This window comes from Cariama cristata, unplaced genomic scaffold (genome assembly GCF_000690535.1).
Source record: "Cariama cristata isolate BGI_N322 unplaced genomic scaffold, ASM69053v1 scaffold7829, whole genome shotgun sequence".
Taxonomy (NCBI): domain Eukaryota; kingdom Metazoa; phylum Chordata; class Aves; order Cariamiformes; family Cariamidae; genus Cariama; species Cariama cristata.
The window spans coordinates 181-19,944 of NW_009635179.1; the positions used below are offsets into that span (position 1 = coordinate 181).

The 19,764-nt window shown below is 38.0% G+C and overlaps 1 protein-coding gene across 1 annotated transcript in view; it reads left to right on the forward strand.

Moving 5' to 3' along the window:
- Positions 1-716: 716 nt before the first annotated feature.
- ANO5 (anoctamin 5) overlaps positions 717-19,764 on the forward strand; it is a gene marked incomplete at its 5' end in the record, with an annotated part of 42,952 nt that continues 23,904 nt past the window's right edge. The window contains 3 exons of the mRNA XM_009707423.1: positions 717-787; positions 12,990-13,031; positions 14,239-14,352. Coding sequence (XP_009705725.1) covers positions 717-787; positions 12,990-13,031; positions 14,239-14,352 — 227 coding nt within the window. The remainder of the gene's footprint in view (positions 788-12,989; positions 13,032-14,238; positions 14,353-19,764) is intronic.

Here is a 19,764-nt window from a genome sequence, read left to right on the forward strand (position 1 = left end):
CGCACGGCCGCGCAGAGCGGCCTGTGACACCGCAGCGGGCACTGCCTGGAGCCTGTAGTCGGCTCCAGACAGGGCACTTAGTAAGAAAACTTAACTGAGGAAAAGAAAAATAAAGTCTACTGAAAGCAGAAATAGTTCTGTTTCAGCCAAACCAGGACAAAAATGAAGGTGGGTTTTGTTAGTTTTTATAAAAAAAACAACAGGAAGCTTGGTAATTTGAGTTGATATTACTATTCTTGATCCTGTCATCCTATTTGCATTATGTGGACATCTGTAATCTTGAGGTTATGCACCATTAATCCCTTGGCAACAAAAGACCTAATTCAGTTTCTAGCAAGCAACACCAGAGATAATTGAACTTTCATAACTGAGGCAGCAGAGCTCCAGGTGTGAGACCCTCATAGACAGTAACCTAGCAGAGATTTGGGACAAGAACAATACATGATGCTGACAGACTTTTGTTTGTCACAGTTAAAAATATGTTTCTGCAAGGTTACAACCAGGTAGTACAGACTGAGTATATTGTATCTCACAGCATTTTTTCCCCTTCAGAGAACTATTCTTGAAGATTTTATGTAACTGAGTTATTTTCTAGCTTTTGCTTTTGCTTGTTCATAGTTCCATGCCTTCAGGGTTCACAGGGTTGTCAAATACAATAATCTTTTAAAATAAGGAATGTATTTATGTGAATCTATCTTTCTTTCAATGTTCCTTAGGGGAAGAATGCAATGGACCTTTATGTGAAACTGTTTCAACTGCAGAATCAGAGGTCCCAAGCAGCTCTGAGGTAAGGTACAGTACCCATGGTGTTAACATACTACTGGTAGGAAGAAAGAGGAACAGTTGCTGTGAAAGAGAGTATTAGTTTTAAAAGTAGTATTTCTTTTAGATTGTCATACATCTTTTTTATCCACGTAAACGCTTTCTTCCTCTAGTGCTTTGGAGGAGCAAAACCATGAATGTAACACTGATACTTCCTGAGTCTTGTAAGAGACTTGCCAGTGTCAGTGCTATGACACAGTAGTAGTAGAAAACAGTATGGGCTTAACAGTGTTCCCAGTATCAGTCTTGAAATGAGAATCACACGGTTGCTTAATGTTTTGGCAATTGGAAAAACATAATGCTTCTGCACAAACCCAACACTTTGTTTTATGCTGCGTATTATATTGCTGGCTTGCTAGGGAGATCAAAGCTCACTTGCTTTCCTCTGCTCTAGGAGCTTTTTGACAGTGCAGCAAGACTTACGAGAAAGCAAATGAAGATTGGAGTTATAAGAATACCTCTTCCTTTCAACATGTGCCATATGAAAAGCATCATCAGCTATTTGTTTTTTTCACAGCACCTCATTGCTTAATAAATACAGTACACAATATCTTACATAGATAGCGGTGTGTGGTTACCATTCAGTTAAGAAACAGATTTAAAAAGAATGTTGAAAATACACATTATTGAAATCTGTATTTTATTTTAATTTCTATTGTCTGATGTCTTTATTATGGTTATTACATGCTTGGAGGAAGATAGGAAGAGTTTTAGATAGGAAAATAAACAGTTGTTCTGTTGAAGTAGTCTCATACTGGCCGTGAGCAGTTACCAGTAATTATGTCTATTGAATTGAGTGTTGGAAAACTGTAGCTGTTCTGCTGAACTTCTTAAGAGTAAAACATGTCCTCACTTACCTCTAAGAGGCAAATTTGGAGATGGCCATGTGAAGACAAAACTCGGAAGTGCTTCCTAGATTACACAAGTCTTAGCTTGCTAGCGCATGCAACCATATCATCTAAATGGTTTCATAAATCTACCGGTTTTATCTTTAAAATTGTTAGTATGTTCACCCTGCTACTTTCTGAATCTATTGTAGGAGTTCTAATCTTTTTTTCCAGGATAATTTTCAATGAACAGCCATATCAAATACTTCCCTGAACCCTGGGCAGATAGGATCTCCAATTATATCATATGAATCATCATACCATGATAAGCATCAGAGTCTAAAGCTCATTCTTAGTTCCTTTTGAGTGTCTTTGAGTAGATGGAGATGACCTATTTCACCAAAGCTTGAAAGAATTTGGTTCATGAGGACGTAGGAACAGGCAGGAAACATGGGAGAAAGGGTGTGACACATGTCATATGTAGAGACATGGGATTTAAACCTTGTTTGAAAGATGTAAGGTTCATGATGGGATGGGAGAGGAGGCTTTGATCTTCAGCACTTCCTTGTCTGGGAGGTAGTCTACTTATCAGTAATATATCTGGTTACCCTTTGATAAATCTCTCGTTGGTAACTTCATACTGCCTTTTCTATTGTTTTCTACTTTTGCATGTTCCTTACATAATTATTTTTCTTCATAATTTGTTCTTAAATATCACAAAGCATTGTCATATTAGCAATATTAATCTGTAGTTGACTTGATGGCTCAGGTTTTTTGTTTTGTTATTTTCCTCTCTCCCTCTAGGAAGAGAGGGCTTATTTGGCTTTAGGTAGTTTGTTTTTCCAGATCAGCTGGTTATCTGATGTTTGCTTGCATTTAAGTTAGTACTTTTCTGTGCTTTGCATTATCCTACCCTATGTCCCCTAATACAGTCTCATTTATCTGATTTTTGCTTACTATGCATTAGCCAGACATAAAGTTACAGAGTTACTCTTAATCTTCTTGCACAGTTTCACACTCTTATCAGCCGTGACAGGCTTAGTTCTTGATGATTAATGTCCTAGATATTCAGGTTAAGTCTATCCTTAAAGTTTTTCCATGAATTCATTCCAACAGTAAGATAACCCTGATATTTTTTTTCATATAATGCTAATCCTTCATCTTCATGTGTTCTCACAACTTCAGTTTTCTTCTCTGTAAAATGGAAGAATTTCTTTTCTCTCAGTTCTCTGCTAGGCAGCCTTTTGTCATCCTTGTTGTGTTCCCATAGGAACTGAGCAGGGTCATCTATCCCAGCGTGAGAGACGAGCCATGGTTTCTCCTCTTTTGACCAAGACCCTTCCGAGCTCAGGTTGACACGCTTTGTCTTATTTTGACAGATAGCACATTTCTCCATTTTATGATTTTAATCCAGTGATAGGTTGGTAATTTTCATGTTACTTAACCATGTACTTAACTGCAGTTGGAAAATATTGACACTTGGAAGTCTTAGAACAATTTAATTCCAGCAATTTTAAAACAGAAATGGAATTCATTCATAAAAGGACCATTGTGAAAGATTTAAATGAATTTATGTTCATTGTGCTTGGGCTGCCTTTTCTTTTGGAACAGATGAAACTTAACATACAGTAACAGTATGCTTCTACTCAGCAGTAGGGAGAAAAAGCTGTGGCCTTATCATTGATTTAGTAACTGAGGAAGCAACAAAAGAAATCTAGATTCAAATGTGGAGAGCAGAAAACGTTACCTATCCATAATTCAGTGATGTTTTTCTTTTGTAATCTGTGAAGGAATATGTCATTTGGACATAAGGAATGATGCAAGTAAAACAAAAATGAAGCCTGCCAACATATATACAAAAGTCAGATGAAGTCCAGAACTCAAAAAGCAATTGATTCTCCAACCATTGGTGCAACTGGCCCTTCATGGTTTTGCATTTGTGCTCAAATCCACTGCTGCTTGCCTATATTACTGTTTTTTCTTCTTGTTTTTTTTTATATGCTGCTTGTTGAGTCTCCTTATTTTTCTTCTTTTAATCTCCCACAAGGACAAAAGAAACAAGATTGCTTGGAGTTCAACAGCTTTTCACATTTCAAGCCTTATAGCATTGAATCATTTCTAGATGCTTTGTCATGCAGAGAGGCAAGGAGATGTTTTCAGCAAACAGCAGACTGGAGAAGAGGGGAAAAAAAAGGATCTGATAGGGGTATTTTCAAGTAGGTGCTGCAATGGGAACTCCTTCAAATTATGTCTTTAAGTCAGTAATTCACAGGCAGCCACTTCTGTTAGGGGTGGGCAACTGTCCTAATTGAGTCTCTATGTAGCATCTACCTGGATCAGTCTTTATGATGGAGTTCCTCTTTTAAGAAATAGACAAATGCCTCTGAAAGTCCTTTCAAGCAAATTGGAAAATGAATGAAATAAAACGTGAGAGTCTATTTTTCTTCTGTGCTTTGTATTTATGCAGAGAAAGGGCTAGAAAAACATATGATGGCACAATTCTGTTTTGATAACATGGTGCAGCTCTGTTCAGTGATTATAATTAGTTGTTCAGGTTACAAAGTAAATGAGGATGAGGCCACTGACAAAATAGAGTTCCTATTCTTGAGAGGAAGGAAGGTCAGTTAAATAATTCGAGATTGGAAGAAAGGTTAAAAAACGGAATTTGTATTAAATTTCCTGATAGTAACACTTTAGGCCATTCAAGTGGGATAGTACAGATTTTGTGAAAGCTTGAACAGCTAGTTTGTACTTTATTGACATCTGTAAGAGGTATATACAGAGGAATACTTGTCTGTCTGCTATTCCAATTAAGAAGTACAAAGTAAATTAAAATGTTTGCTTTCTGTCTATGTGGACCCTGAATTTCTCACCATTATAAAAGGCAGGTAGCTGCACTACTCTCTGGTTAAAGCTGTAGGATTGTGCCCTATTCAGCTGTGAGAAGGCAGGAATTAATTTTGCACAGTTATATATTAAATTTTCACCTTTCCTGTTAATTTGATACCAGTGACATACTCACTAAAAATTCCTGTTAATCAGGATTTTCCATGTTGTAACTTGATTGTGAGAAAATCTGAGAACAAACTGTCTATATTTAAGCCAGGTTAGCAGAAGTAAATTGGAAGAGCTCCATCAAATGTGTTAAAACAACACATTTTACCAAAATTAGGCGTATGACACAGATTTTTTTTTTTTGAGCAGCAGGTGTGCACATGTTCCAAATGAATTGATTATTTTCTTTTTTCCTGAAGAAATGCCGTACATTACTTCTCATCCTTATTCATTTTTCAGTTCAGACCAGTGGGGTTTAAAGTAGAGAGAAACATAAAATATCATATTGTGAAGACATACCAAATCAGTCTCAAAATCTAGAAGGAAATACAAAAAGACTTCTTTCAAGTGCAACTATAAAACACAATCTGAGGATATTTTGGGGAGAGTGTGCATTAAAGACCTATGAAGGTGGATTCCAAAGTTCGAAGGACCAGCCCAACACTGCTGCCACCGCTGCCAACCTTCTTTATTCTTGGTTTTTGTCTCAACACAGACTATTTGACTGTTTCTGAAAACACTGGTTGGTTCTTGTTTTAGGGGTGATGTGTTATCAAGATTGGAGCTGCTTTGTGCTGTACATAAATTTTGGCATATAATGAAAAAGTGATGTCTCTTTACAAGAGGTCTTACACTTTGAATGTGCAGGAGAAGGCTTGATTGCCAGTTTTACAATACTTAACCCCCATGACTTGAGCTAATTAATTTCAGTTGTACTGAGAGCAGGACAAATTCCCTAGATTAACAGGAAAGCATTTCACAAAATGCATAGGAATGTACAAAGGACTCTGCCAGCTGCATGTCTTCATCGCACGGTTTAGTGTTTTACTAAATGTATTAAAATTTTATCTCAGAGCGAAGCAGTGTGGGCAGCATAAGAGGACCAGTGGGTGGCTAAAACCCATATTTACATCTAATTGTGGAGGAGGTGGGAGGCTGTGGGTGGGAGGGGTACGGGATGGAGAGGGAGGAAGAAGAGCAGATGGAAGGGTGCAAGCTTGGTGGGGAGAGATGAGGAGCTATAGGGCAGCAATGAAAAGCAAGGCTGCACTTTCACTGATGTCAGATTTGTACAGTACTTTGCATGGCAGATATTTTCAGTGTATAATTGGAGAACATCTTCCCACTTAAGTGTCTCAGCCCTTAGTTCTCTACAAATAGTGCAGATTTTTCCAGTAGCGTGAGTGAAGTGAGGATTAGACTTTTAAACCCAGTTCAGACTATCTTAGGGTAAGAGCACAGTGCAGCTATTTATATTTGCCTTGTTTCTCATGTGGATTCCTTGCCAAAAACCTGATTGATCTTTCTGTGTTTATTTAACTGAATTCTGAAAAGGACAGTTTTATGTTATTTAGGTAAGCAAACACTCAGAGATGACATCATTAAGAAAGAATGTAAAGATGTGTGTAGATATTACTTGCAATGTAAACAGGAACAAAAATAGTGTGTTTGTTTTGCAAAATTACAGGAATGGATCTCAGTGGTTTCTCTGAAGTAAAGTTGTAAAAAAAAAAGTGAAAATATTCATTTCCAATTAAAAAAAAATCATAGTACTTTATGAAAATTGGATTTTAGGAAATATACTTTTTGAAATATTACAACTCTAAACCAATAAATGATGATACAATAAAGAAATGAAGTTAGTATTCTGTTGAATGTTAATTTAATTCTGTGGAGAAGGTCATATTTTTGTAATGCACTTACCCTGTTTGGTTGCACTGTTTAAACCCATATATGATTTGTTTTCAGAAGCAAAACAAAAGAATGTGAGAAATCATTGACTAGCAGAATAAGATATTGCAAACTGTTTTTCATTCCAATAGCAAAACCTGATCTCAAAATCCCTTGCTCGTGCAATCACATGGCTGTCGGCCAGGACCCCCGGTAGCTTATGGACATGTCTTTGTAGGATAGCTGTGCTCTGCAGAGTCCTCTGCTGTTGGCCTTCCTGTCATCCCTGTGTGGAGTCTGGCCAGAGGACGTTGCAGCACCCTCCAGGCCCACATACAGGAAAATAATGAGCACCCAGATCTTGTACAATTAAAATCAGAGTAAGACCTCACCAGGCGTAGGTCAGAACTGGAAGCTGGGAAGCCCTCACTAGTCTCATTAGCCGTTAACAACTACAATTACCCGTACCAATTTGCCTTGTCTACACTATGAGATTAATGATTTGTCTCCTTGCATTTGTTTTCATTCAGAGCACATGGTGTAATTTCAGTTTGTATTAAAAAATGGCTAAGTAAGGGGCATCACCTTTGTTCTGAATGCAAGCGCAGCCGTCTATGCTATGTACATCTTCTGTCTTTGATATTAAAATAAGAAAAAGTACTGTTAAAAGTTGTTCTTCATCAGCTTGTAAGTGGTAATCTGTGCTAAGTTGTTTAGGCTTTATTTTTTATAATGGAAATGCTGAGGAATACTGTATAGCTCTTATTAAAAGTTGTTGTTAAATATTTTAAAATCAGTATGGGCCATGTAAAAGTCAGTGGCATAGGCTAGAGACCCAGCTTATCTGAGGAAGTAGAGGTTTGTTTAAACTTTGACTATCTAGACTGAAAATCCAACTATCACTCAGAATAGCTTTTCAATAACCTGAACCAGAAGCTACACTTTTTTTTTTTCTGAAATAGCCTTTTATTTCAAAGCATCCTTTGCATCATTGCTAACAACATTATGTTTTTCCCGTGATGCCACTGGCAGGGCCTAAACAGCACTGAGACTACTTTACTCATCCCTGAACATCAAGTGGTAAGCAGTAAGCAATATTCATGCTTCCTTGCATGAATTTGTGTGGCGTCTTCTATTACCGTATGCCAAAAAGTCCCTCACCAGAAAATTTTCCAGTTTCAAAAATACCATCCTTCTAAAAAGAATTGTTTTTTCTAGCTTATAAAAATGATTGTGGTTTTTGTGTTTATTCCTGGAGATGACTTAAATGATAATTCAAGAAAATCGAAAGGATAATAGACAAAATTGAAAAGTTAAGATTGGTGGAGAAAACTGGAAAGTTTGCTTTTTTTATCATTGTTTTGGTTTGATGGGTTGTAGGATATATTCTGACTATGGTGTTATTAACAAATGTGGGATTACTTTTTGTCTTCATAATCTGAAGGGCTCCGAGTCAGCATGATACTTTAAAATGTTTTAAAGAGCAAGAAACAAACACTGACAGCGTTTGAAATGTGTTGCCTTTTTTTTCTTCTTGTAGTAACTAATAAGGAAAGACTCAAAATATCCACTTACTGAAATTTGCAGACAAGATAATTGTATTAATTGTCAAATATATCAGAAAACTTAAAATAACCATTATTCCTTTATGTAGAAAAAAATTGCAAAATTTCATTTAAGATAACTAAAGAAGTACATGCTGAGGTGTATTAAAACTGTCTGCTTGCTTACCTTGGGCTCTAGTGTCTTACATTAACACATACGCTCTCTTAGCATACTTTTTATTTTTCTTTGTTCTATTCTTTTTTAACGTATTCTTTTATCCAGAGAGGCTTTTTCTGCTCATTTCAATTTTAGTGCAAATATCCTGGTGTCTTAAAATGCTTTGAAATGCATGTTTTCAAATGCTTTCAGATTTTAATGCTGTTTGAAACACAAGTGTGGTAAAGGTGCAAAAAGTAGCTTGCAAGTTTTAGCCACAAGAAATACTTGGGGGTTTGTGTTTCTCTGAATGGGAAAGGTGATAGTTTTGTCCGCACCTTTGTCACCTGCATGAAGCATAACTGCAAATTGGGATGTGCGGTGTTAAGAGTGGTGTTAGTATGGTGCTTTGAAGTGGGTAAGCACTTCACTTGTGTGGATTCCTCCAAAGAAGAATATTGAAAAGAACTTCATGCAAAGGGAATCTCTGGTAAAACAGGAACTGAGTTTACTGTGCTTTTTTGACTTTTCAGTAGAGTGCCAATATATTTGCATATGTTGTGTAAAGGCATTTCCAGGAGCTTTTTGCTTTTGGAAATAAATTTTATCAAACAGTTGTATTTAGCATAGTGGCATTTAAACGAGTGTGTTTTTCCTATAGCTGTAAGCATGTTTAAGTCGGTGAAAAGGAGGGGTATATAAATATTCTTTGTGAACTGGGGATCTAAGTGCGGGTGATAATTTTGTTTTTAAGCTGTTGAATGTTTCCTACCCTTTCAATTATGGAGGCTTTTCTTGAATTTTGATTCAGCTTTCAAACCCTTATATTTTTGTCTATTTCTGTATTGTGAAAATTTTTCTGCAGTGGATTGTTAATTCATAAATTAGCTAATTGCTTTGTAATGTAATTATTTTGATGATTTTTTTTTTACACCATCTGTGATGAAAACTAATTTGCCTGTATGATTATCAAAGGTGTGCAGTAAATAAAATTAATATTTGGTTTGTAGACTGTATCTTGCAAGCAAGCAAAATGTTGCAAATCAGTTTTATTTTGTAATTTCAGGCAGTTTTCTTGTCTGGTAATGTAGGACTATGATAATAAAACTCCTAGATGTGCTGGTGGGGATGGTGGTGTTGATGTAGCTTCTCAGCTTACCCGTTAGTCATAGCCTGATAAAGTCTAGTGAAACCAATGTATTGGGTTCCTTCATCTCAGATTAGTGTTGGTTACTGCTTGGTTACTGAAACTGCTGCTCTAAACCACGTTCCCGCTCTGAGATACAAAAAGCAGAAGGGGAAGGCCTCTGAGGGCTGAACCTGCAGTCCCAGCTCTGCGGGGTTGGACACTTAGGAAACCTTGGAGTCTGGGGAATTGAATTTGGGAAGGGCGCTTCTGAATGTAGACCCCTGAGGAGCTTGCAGTTTTCTGACTAAGTATTAGTCTGAAAAGCATTGCTCTAAGCCAAGTTCCTCTGTCTTTGACATATGGACATGGAGAGGGCTAGGATATTTAGTAGCAAGGTATATTTGAAGAAAACTCCGTTGCCTACAAGGAGAGAGCTGCGCTAAGCGGCCTGGAAGGACATAAATTTCCCGTTTGGTGGATGACCAGAAATAGAAATCCCTCTAAGTCCTGTGAAAATATACAGGATTAAATCATTTGGGTATCATGTGCGAAATATATTTGCTTTTCAGGTGCTGTGATATTGTTAGACCACCGAGGGCTAGCTGACTGGAGTGACCAAGGTCAACTGTCTGTGCTTTGGTGGGCGAGCACGGCCACGGAAACCTTTACCACAGTCTCTGTCCCGCAGCTTCAACCCAAAGTCGTTCCTCTGAAGCACTTTCTGTTACTGCATTTAGTGGTTGATGCCACATCCAGCAGCTGGCTTTCCCCTCTCCTCTTCGCGGTGACTGGCTTGTTTGCTTTGGCCCTGGAGATGTGTACCTGAGCCGCTTGTGGGAGCAAGGTGCCCAAGGCCTACTCATCAAGTATTTAGCAGGGCGAGAGAGTTTTGACAGATTTGAACGTACCATGCGACCACCAGCCAGCATTTACACGCTTCACCCAACCAGTTTGGGCAGAACTGAACGTGGGGTGTTAGAGCCTTACTTTGTCTTGAGCTGTGCTTTGTTTATTTCCATACCGACATCTTGGTATTTCCTGTAACCTGTCCTGTTTGAGTCAGGATTTCCTTCGACCGGGCTTTAGTTTGTGTGTAACGTGAGGATTGCAAATCTAGGTACTTGGAGGGTTGTTTGGTTGAACATGATCCAATACACTGACCTCCACTGGATGTCTAGGCAGAAGTTATTGATTGTGGGGTAACTGGAAATATTAATATAATTCCATATGAATCTAGTAAGTTTGCACTTACATAGCTATGTGAAAAGAAAATTTAGCTTTTTATGATAGACCATTACAGTGTTCAGTTAGCACATCTGTCCACAGGCTATGAAGTCGCTTAGTTCTTATAGAGATAATTAGACTGTTAAAACTGGAAAGTTACTACAGGAGGAGGGCAGTATTTGTTTTTGAACAAGTAGTTTTTGTAAACTTGCTTTGTAGCTGATGGATTTATTCAACTTTTTGGAAGCGCTGGTAAATGCTGAACGCTGGCAGTAACACCATTTCATAGAATCATACAGTGGCTTGGATTGGAAGGGACCTCTGGAGGTCTCCTTGGCCAACGTCCTACTCAAGCCAAGGCTGACTTCAAACTTAGATCAGGTTGCTCAGTCAGGGCCTTGCTTGGTCAAGCTGTGTGATCTCTGAGGATGGAGATTACGTGGTCTCTCTGGGCAGCCTGTTGTACCTGTTCCCACTCAACCACACCCTCACATCCAGTAGGAATTTCCCTTGTTGCAACTTGTGGCTGTTGTCTCTTGAGTTCTCACCATACACTTCAGGGCTCCAGCTCTTTTGTAGTTCCTCATTGGGTATTATTCAATTATTCAAAAACTTCTGCTTGCTATCTGTGCTGCATTGAGAAATTTTAATTTGGTTACTTGTGTTCCAGAAGGTACACGTCACAGAATATCTGCTCTGATGAGGTGTAACTTCATTTAATGACTGCAGGTTGTCTGAGATCAATTAATTTTGAATATAGTTCTGGAAAGAGCTGTTAAGATGTACTAATCCATAATGTTTTATGATTCATTGATGCAACCAATGCGTATTACTAACATTTTACATATTTTAAACCTGTAAGTGCACATGTATGCACAGAATTGCATGAATATGCAAGACTGATCTTGTTCTCCTTGTGAAATTCAGATGTGGCAAAATGGAAAGGAATAATTTATGGGTTTAATAAGTAGGCCTGTCACTATCCATGATGAATAATCCTGTATACAGAAGGAGAGGGAAGTGATAAGTATTCCCATTCTCAAAGCAGATCCAACGATGACTACTGGTCTTCTTAAATTGATAGACCTTTAATGACTGAGCAGGATTCTGGTGCATCTTAGAAAACAAGGAAACTTTGGCACTAAAGATAAAGTATTGCTTCAATTGTATGGAATAATCTAATTGTAACTATGCTACCCAAAGAATTTGGGATACTCCTTTGGCAGGAGCTTTTTTTGAAGTAAATATTATTTATTGATTTTTGTTTGTGTATATGGATTGTGTTAGTTCACTAGGGAAATGTCTGTGCTTGCACAACCTGTGTCTTCTAAAATTAGCGTTTGGGGTATTGTCTTTTTAGGCTGTTTCCCAACATTGTAAGTTGTTAGAATGCACTTTGGGGTTCACTTACTATAATGCTGAATAATTACAGTACTATGTAGATGTATGCTATGTAGATGTCAGTGTGGTTCCATGCACTATGTTAATTTGATTAAGTTAATGTCTAAACAGTTGCAATTTGCTTGTAGTCACAATTATATTTGCCAAAAAACCCTGTAAGCACAAAATAGAATGGGACAACGCTGTTTCTTTTCTCTTCTTCTATTGGATTCCATTTTTTTTGTGACCCTCTTAGTCTTGCATGATTATGTACTGCATTTGGAAGCAAAAGCATTTTCTGAGGTAGCTGTCCTGATTTCAGTCTTACAAAGTAGTCTACTTTAATTGATCTGCTGTAAATGTTTCTCAAGAAGAAAAACAACAAAAAACCAACAAAATAGCTAAAGAGGGAAAGCAAAGAGAGGATTGCAGTATTTTCAGGAAATAATTTCTTTAAGCTCTTTTGTGTTACTTTGATTTGCAGCACAGTGTTTTGTAGCTCCCAAAAGGCTAGGATAGCTTTGGAAAAACAGGAATTCTCCATAATGCAGGGATGGTCCAAGTAGACTGCTGTCTGGTTTCAGCAGTTACCAGTGTGTCTAGTGAAGACATATAAAGTTGTGCAAAACTGTGGAACAACAGGGATTTTTATTTACTTTTTTTTAAAAATTTGAGCCTATTTGAAGAAAAACTCATGTCCTGGAGTATATGGATATTATTGCTTGTAATTTTGTCAACTCTGGAAACCTGGTCACCATTCGTCTTTTTATGTCCTAGTGGGTTCAAGCTCATGCGAGCATAACAGAAACAGGCATGCACTATTCATTAGCCAGTACTTGTTTTGTTACCTTTGCATTACGTTCAAAGAAACTTGTTCTTTTTTAAAATCTGCGTAAGTATCCAAATGATGGCAATTAGCATTATAGGAGTCATTATTTTAAAACGCCAGAGTTTATTATCAAAATGGATGCCAGCACAGCTTTGCCTTTAATAAAAAAGGCATTGTAGTCATAATGTTTCTGGGTGCTTTTGTTTTTCTAATAGTTGGAAGCTTTTCCTGGCTTTTTTAAGGACATGGATTTCTTGCTAACTTTAGTTGGGGGGTATGTGCTCAAAGCAGTTGGTTTGGGTCTTGGAGAGGAACAGTGGGCTTGCTAACTACTTGTTGGTTATTCCAGCAGAGTGGAAGGAGATATAATCTGTTCCTGAAACGACGTCTCAGGGTAAAACAGTGATGAATGATACTGCAAGTGGCTTGGATGGCTGCAGTAATAACATGCTTCACTGTGTGATGCCTTTTGTTAACTGGGAGCAAGGTTCACAGTTATAAATATTCTGTGCTTTCTCGGAGAACTTTCACGTGCATCCTTGCATGGTTTAAGAGGGAGAAGACAGAGGCATAACCCTCTGAATTATTCTTTTTTTTGTTCTTGCTCCAATAAAATGAAAACCCCATTCAGTCCTATAGAAATATACTTTTGCTGATGGGCGTGGTTAAAAAAACCCACCACCAACCTTCCTTAACATGGAGTTAAATTTAGGCCAGAGGATTAGCTTCTATGGAGAGCACTCTGCTGTATAAACCTCTAGTCTTACAAAGAATTTGGTAGAGCTGAATGCTGATATGATAATAAATAATATTACCTAATATTATGTTAACTTCCCTAGGAGAGCAAGGTAATAGTCTTCTATTTGCTTAACATTAGTTGCTGTAGCCTAATCGGTGAAAAAGATGAATAATGTTGTTATCACATTCTGGCATGCTGATAAATGAAAATATGACCCTTAATAGATCAATTAGAATATTAATTACTCAGTTGCACTGGTACCTTGTAGTAGATTTGCTTACCCCCTCCACCCCTCCCCAAGAAAGTGTAAATACTCAATTTTGACATTTCACCCCTGTATTGTTTGTGTGCTTTTTTTGTACATGGTCATTGCTAGGACATATTTTTCTTGGTGGTTGATTTAGTGAATCTTGTAATGTAGAAGAAAATGCATGGAATTTACTTTTTGCTACCTGCTTCAGGTCGATGAACTGTGCCTTAGCTGGCTTTTGTGTAGAGTGGCGTTCTGACTAACTGCCGAAAAAAAAGTCATGCTGTAAAATAACACTTGCCTTGATCTTTTATGACACACTGTAAAGACTGTGAAAGAATAAATCATAGCATTGTTCACAAGTATTGCTACACTAACATATGTTTATTCTTCATATACTAGTTATTTACATGAAGTGTTTGTGGATATGAGCGGTTAATTTTGAACTTATTTTAACTGCATATAGCCCTGGTTAAAACTTGCCGAAGTATATCTTCAGCTATGAAGAAACTGAAGAATTGAGGCAATTTGGGGAAACTTCTTTGTCTTCTGTTGTATTTTAGAGCAACAGCAATACTTGTTTTTTTAATCAGATGCCTATATCTTCAACAGATTGATAAAAGACATCAAAGCAAAGATTCTATTTTCTTCAGGGATGGTGTCAGAAGAATTGATTTTGTCCTCTCCTATGTGGATGATCTTAATAAGGAATGGGAAAAAAAGTTGGTAAGTTTGGCTTTTTGAGGTCCTCTTAATTCTTATCTATCGTAACCTGAATATCAGTTACTAAGCCTTTTAAATGACTACATTCAGCTGGAATAAGACTTCGCTAAAAATTTTATAGCTGTGTGAAAAGCCATTTCATGTACTGAAATTTCTGTGTACCTTACTGTTGTGTGTCAGGACTCAATTTTATTAGATTTTTGGAGCTTTATTTACTGAATTGAGCACTCTCCCTTACTTAGGCTGGTCGATGTATTATACAATCAATGCAAAGTAATCCAAATGATTTTGCGTTCTTCATTTAACAGTCTTATAGTTAGCTGTGGCTTTGGTGAAATATCTGTAAATACTGTTAAATGAAGGAGGCTTCTTCTAAATAAACAAAGCATTATCCGAATGAGATTTAACCATAACTTTTTCCCCATTCTTTGACTTCAGTTAGTGCAGAAATAGATTCTTAGATCTAAGAATCCATGCAGTTTTCCTTTTCAGATTTTTTTTTTAGTATATACTCTGAATAAAACAAACACAACGTCTACTCTTTGAACTTTTCCCTGTGCTTGACTGGTTTTCTACATATGTGTATTCATTCTTCTAGAAGAGTATTTAAAGTGGCTTTGATAAGAGACCTCCTATGTAAGAGAGCACGAAGTACAAGCTTTCTCTAAAATGCTGGTTAGTGATCATCCCTGGACTTCGCAGCAAGACCCAGTTGCATGAATGGCAACAGTAGGTCAGACAGAATCAGTAAATGACATGTATTTGTTCCTTGCTCACACTGACACTTGAGCTGTAGCTTGACAAACATGAAAATTCACATTATTTAAAAAATCTAGAATTATGAGAGGCAGTAAAGACAAACAATAAACTTTATATAAAGCACAATATTTAAAAAAAATAATTGCAGGGATTTTAATTATTTTGTTTTCTCTTAATTTGCTGCCTTCTTTCTGAGCCAGGAGAGGTTACACTTATAAACTACTCTCTCCAATATATATCTCCAAAGTTTGTTCAAAATGAAAAAAAAATAATGAGGGAGACATCAAAAAAACTTAATTCTCATGTAATCATATTCTTCTGAAAGATAAGGATATCTGAAGAAAAGTAATTATACTTGGGATTATGACAAAATCATGATCAAAACTAAAGGTCTGTGAAGTAAAGAACATTTCTCATCTGTATCTTGTCATATTAAAGTTTTTCATGATTAAAAATGGTAATTTCCTTTGAACAAAACCTGCACAACTAGGCTGTTGAAAAAATTGCTTACTGCGTTATTCCTTTGTGAAGGGAAATACTGTTTTCATTAAGGACTTATACTCGCATCTAAATACAATCCAGTGTAGAACACAGCCCCGGCATATCACTCTTGTTACCTTGGAAAAGCAAGAATCTCTGTCATCATCTCTGGTGCTTTTCCCAGCTTAAGCATCTCACAGTCAGCTGTGCTCAGCTAGCCAGGTTTGGGAGATTTGCTTGGGAGATCAGGGTTATATTATAGCTATGGTACCATAGGTTTATATAAAGGTATACTTTTTCGAACTGACACTGACTCTTTGTCAGGCTGTAATCCCAGCTAGATTCCTTCTTCTCCCATAAAGCAAAATGCATTTAAAAAAGAAGCAAGTGGAGACCAGTCAGCATAGAGAGAAGATAGATATCCATGCAAAATATGTGAAAGCAACTCTTAAAATAGACTTTTCCATTAGTCATCATCAAATAACACGAGGAAAGAAATGGAGACTATTTAGGTAATGTTTCAAGTGGGAAGGAGAATGAGCCAGATGCTCAGTCTAGTCACTCATTCATATTGTGTGCAGCAGCGTCCTTCTCGTTGCTTTATGGGTCATTAAGGGGTAGAAGGAATCTTTGCCAGACCAGAGACCATGTACGTGGGCATCACTTGGATTCACTTGGGGAAGAATGCAAGAGTTAGTAGCTAATATTATTATAGTTCCTCTGAGGTAAAAATGCACTTTAGTTAGGAAGAAACATCTCTGTCTTGCAAAAGGCTAGAACACCCGTATCAAGTTTTGTGAGATTTAATTCTGCATAGGTCTGTTACTTGCAAAAGAGTTTATGGCCCCAAGGAAGGTGGCGTTTTTTCTGTGGCCCTGTAGATCAGCTCTGTGGTCGCAGAATGGACAACCGTGAAGGTATCAATGTTAGAGCGCATCAGCTTTTACGCAGTTCCTGGGGAATCTGCTAAGAAAATGAAATTTGCCGTGTATGTCCAGCATAAACCTTTATACAATGAATATGCCCGTAAATTAATGCAGACTGCTTAGCATAGAAGTGCTGTGCTGTGCTCTCTATGGGAATAAGATTTAAATATTGATGCACTGCAGGCTTTGGAATATGTCTGACATACTGTACTTGCTATTGTACAGTCATCGGAGGAAAGAACTGTGAATTTCTTTTATTGTAGTACAATGATACAGCAAAATGGAACAGCTAAGAATAGAAATGTTCACAGGAAGAGAGTAACAGTTGTGACAAAGGGGTTTTGTTTCCTTGTCTCAAGGAAACAGCTTTATTCTGCATTTCTAAGAAAGAGATTAATAACTTCTTTGTGTGTTTCAACATATCCCTGATACAGATGTAAGAGACGGTCTGTTCATCTTCTGCCTTAGCTTCGTGCAGAACAAATGCATTAACTTCTTTGATGTTCCCCAGAAACTTTCCAGCTTAAACTCTGTTTTGAACTTGCCTTCTATAAGCTACACGAATAAATCCTAGCCACAAAGTCTTCTTAAACTAAAACTAGGATTACATTTTTGTGAGACAATACTTCATATTTTTCCTCAAACCCTGTAGCAGATAAGTGGAAATATTTTACCCACATATGAAATGCATGTGAAGATGGAAAAATAAATGTAATTTAAAAAAAAAAAATCTAACAAATTATTCATGTATTACCAGGATGTGATCTTTGTTGTCCATAAGTGTATTTCTTCACAAGAAACTCCAAAGCATTAGGGCTCTGGGATCTCTCTGCAAAGTAACTTGTTCCTCTGTTTACTGGAAGCAAAGTCCCCCTGTCCCTAGTGGGGCACGGAGATACAGAAAGAAATTTTATCTAGTCTTTTCCTGCTTTTCTTCATTTCAGACAGAAACTTCTGCTTTCTTACAGGCACCAGATAGCCCAAATTTAGGGAGCCAGGGGCAGCAAAAAATCAGATGTTTATTGCCTCTTCTGCACCCTGTTAGGCTGCCGACTGTGAGAAGCCGTGTGCGCAGCTCTGCAGGAACAGCTGAAAACTGGGCTTGATCCAAACTGGGCACCTCTCCATGCTTCTTTACAGTACTTGCAGAAGGAAGGTGTTTGGCATCTCCGACGCTTTGGAGGGCACACAGAGCACCCTGCCAAGCCAGGCGGGCAGTCCCCACAGTGCTGCGGTAGGGCCCGTTAGCTCATCTGGCTCGTCAGCCTCCCGCTCTCATGGCTGTAGGCGGGTGAGAGAAGGGGCCTTTCCTCAGCAGGCTCCATCTCACCTGAAACGTTCATGCCAGGGAGCTGTGTGAGCAGCCTGAGCTCGAACTGAGCCGATCTGTGTTAGTCCTGTCAAGTAAATGGTTTTCTCTCAGGGTCAGCTAAGAGCAAAGTTCTTGTACGCTTTACAGTAGCGTGTGAGTGTTCCTAAAGACCGTATTTATTTCCCAGTATTCTGTGTATGACTGCAGTTAGAATAAGACTGAGCATCCTGATACATAAAAGACTTTTGAAAGTTTGGCGCTCCCTGCCTAAAGGAAGGGGAAAAGCAAGGAAGAGGAGTTTGATTAAGGAGTAGTATGCTGTAAACTTAAAATTATTTTATTCTCCTGTTTATTGATTTCTGTTACTAGCGGTAACAGCATTGTTATCAAGAAACAGGTTTATAACAGTTATCTATCTTCCTTACATAACCTCATCGTGCAGTGTTGCATCTGCATTGGGTATATTAGTACCGCTGGACTTTGGACCTTGCTTTGTTAATCTTCATGGGATGGTTCAGTCCAGGCAAACATATGTTAGATGGTACAGTTATTCTGGACAAGTATGTGGGAGATCCACAGTGGGGTTTGGAGAGGTGAATGCTCTACTGACCTCTCTCCTGTACAGGTCAGAGTGGCCTCAGAAAAAGTGGTTTCAGTCTTTTACAGATGCTTTGGAGAGGCTTAAGAACTGCACTCAAACAAAATGTGGGGAAGGGCATTAGCCCACTGTTAGTGGTCATCACTAATGTGATTACATGTGTTGCTTCCCTCTTTCCTCTGTAACTGCAGAGTGGCACCTATAGCGGAGTCACAAATATGTGTGCCAGGTCTAGCTTTTTAGGTTTTGGACAGTAAGCTTAAAATTCTTACAAGTACATATTAAAACAAAGCAGCACTGGTCCAAGGGTACATTTTGTCCATTTTAAGCCTTTGATGGTGACACAAAGAAATCCAGTATTTGGCAAGAAAAGGGGGAACATTGTGATTTTTTTGCAGCAGATTGATCTCCTTTTAAAGATGATTCTTTCAGGTGACTGGAAAATACAGTATGTTTGCATGGGTTTCAGAGAAGGTGGCTTATGGGAAGAGGGCAAGGTGGTAAAAAGAGCATACCTTCTATTAGAGCAGTGCAATTTATCACACTAAGTGTATGGTAAGGAAAGATGAGTAAGATGGGGCCAGACCCTTTGGCTCTGTCTGTTATTAAGCTGCACAGCTGGAGGAGGAGCTGGCCGGTGTCGCTGGTGGCAGAGGACCCTCTCAGCTGACTCGACTGGCTCTCCTCCAGTCTTTGTGGGGGAAAGAACACACAGCAGCATGCTTTGTTTGGAGAAACTGTAATCCAGAATAGCACATAGCTTTGGGTACGAGGCTTGAATGTCAGCTTTTATAGAGCACTTTCAAATGTAATCATAAATCACCTTTTAGTTGTATTGTTCTCTATTAGATCAGCAGGTCAGCAAACAAGAGTTCTCTGGTGTGTTTATACAGGTGCGTGTAGGCAGATTTGTGGGATAGATTAATTAAAAAATAGTGCAATAGTGCATGGAATTGCATTTGCCCCCAGCATGGGCTAGAACTCAGGAGTTATCATATTTACAAGTTTATCTAGGCCAGTGTCTAATTTAATATCTAATAATATTTGGTGAAATCAGATGTGACAGGTAAATATGCAAGACCACTAACACAGGAAAATATATCAATAACCTTAACACAGATTTGAGGGCCATTAAAGCTATTCTTCAGTCTGTATTCATTTATCTAAGTAGTTTGTGCAAATTGAAATGCAAATAGGGCAGCCTGCTCCTCACAGACATGCAGTAAAGGGAAATTGGCTGAAAACTATGGTGGTTTGGATTTGAAAAATGTCATTTAAGACCTTTCAGTAAAGAAAACACCACACAGCTTTGCAGATTTTAGCTAGAAATAAATTAGCAG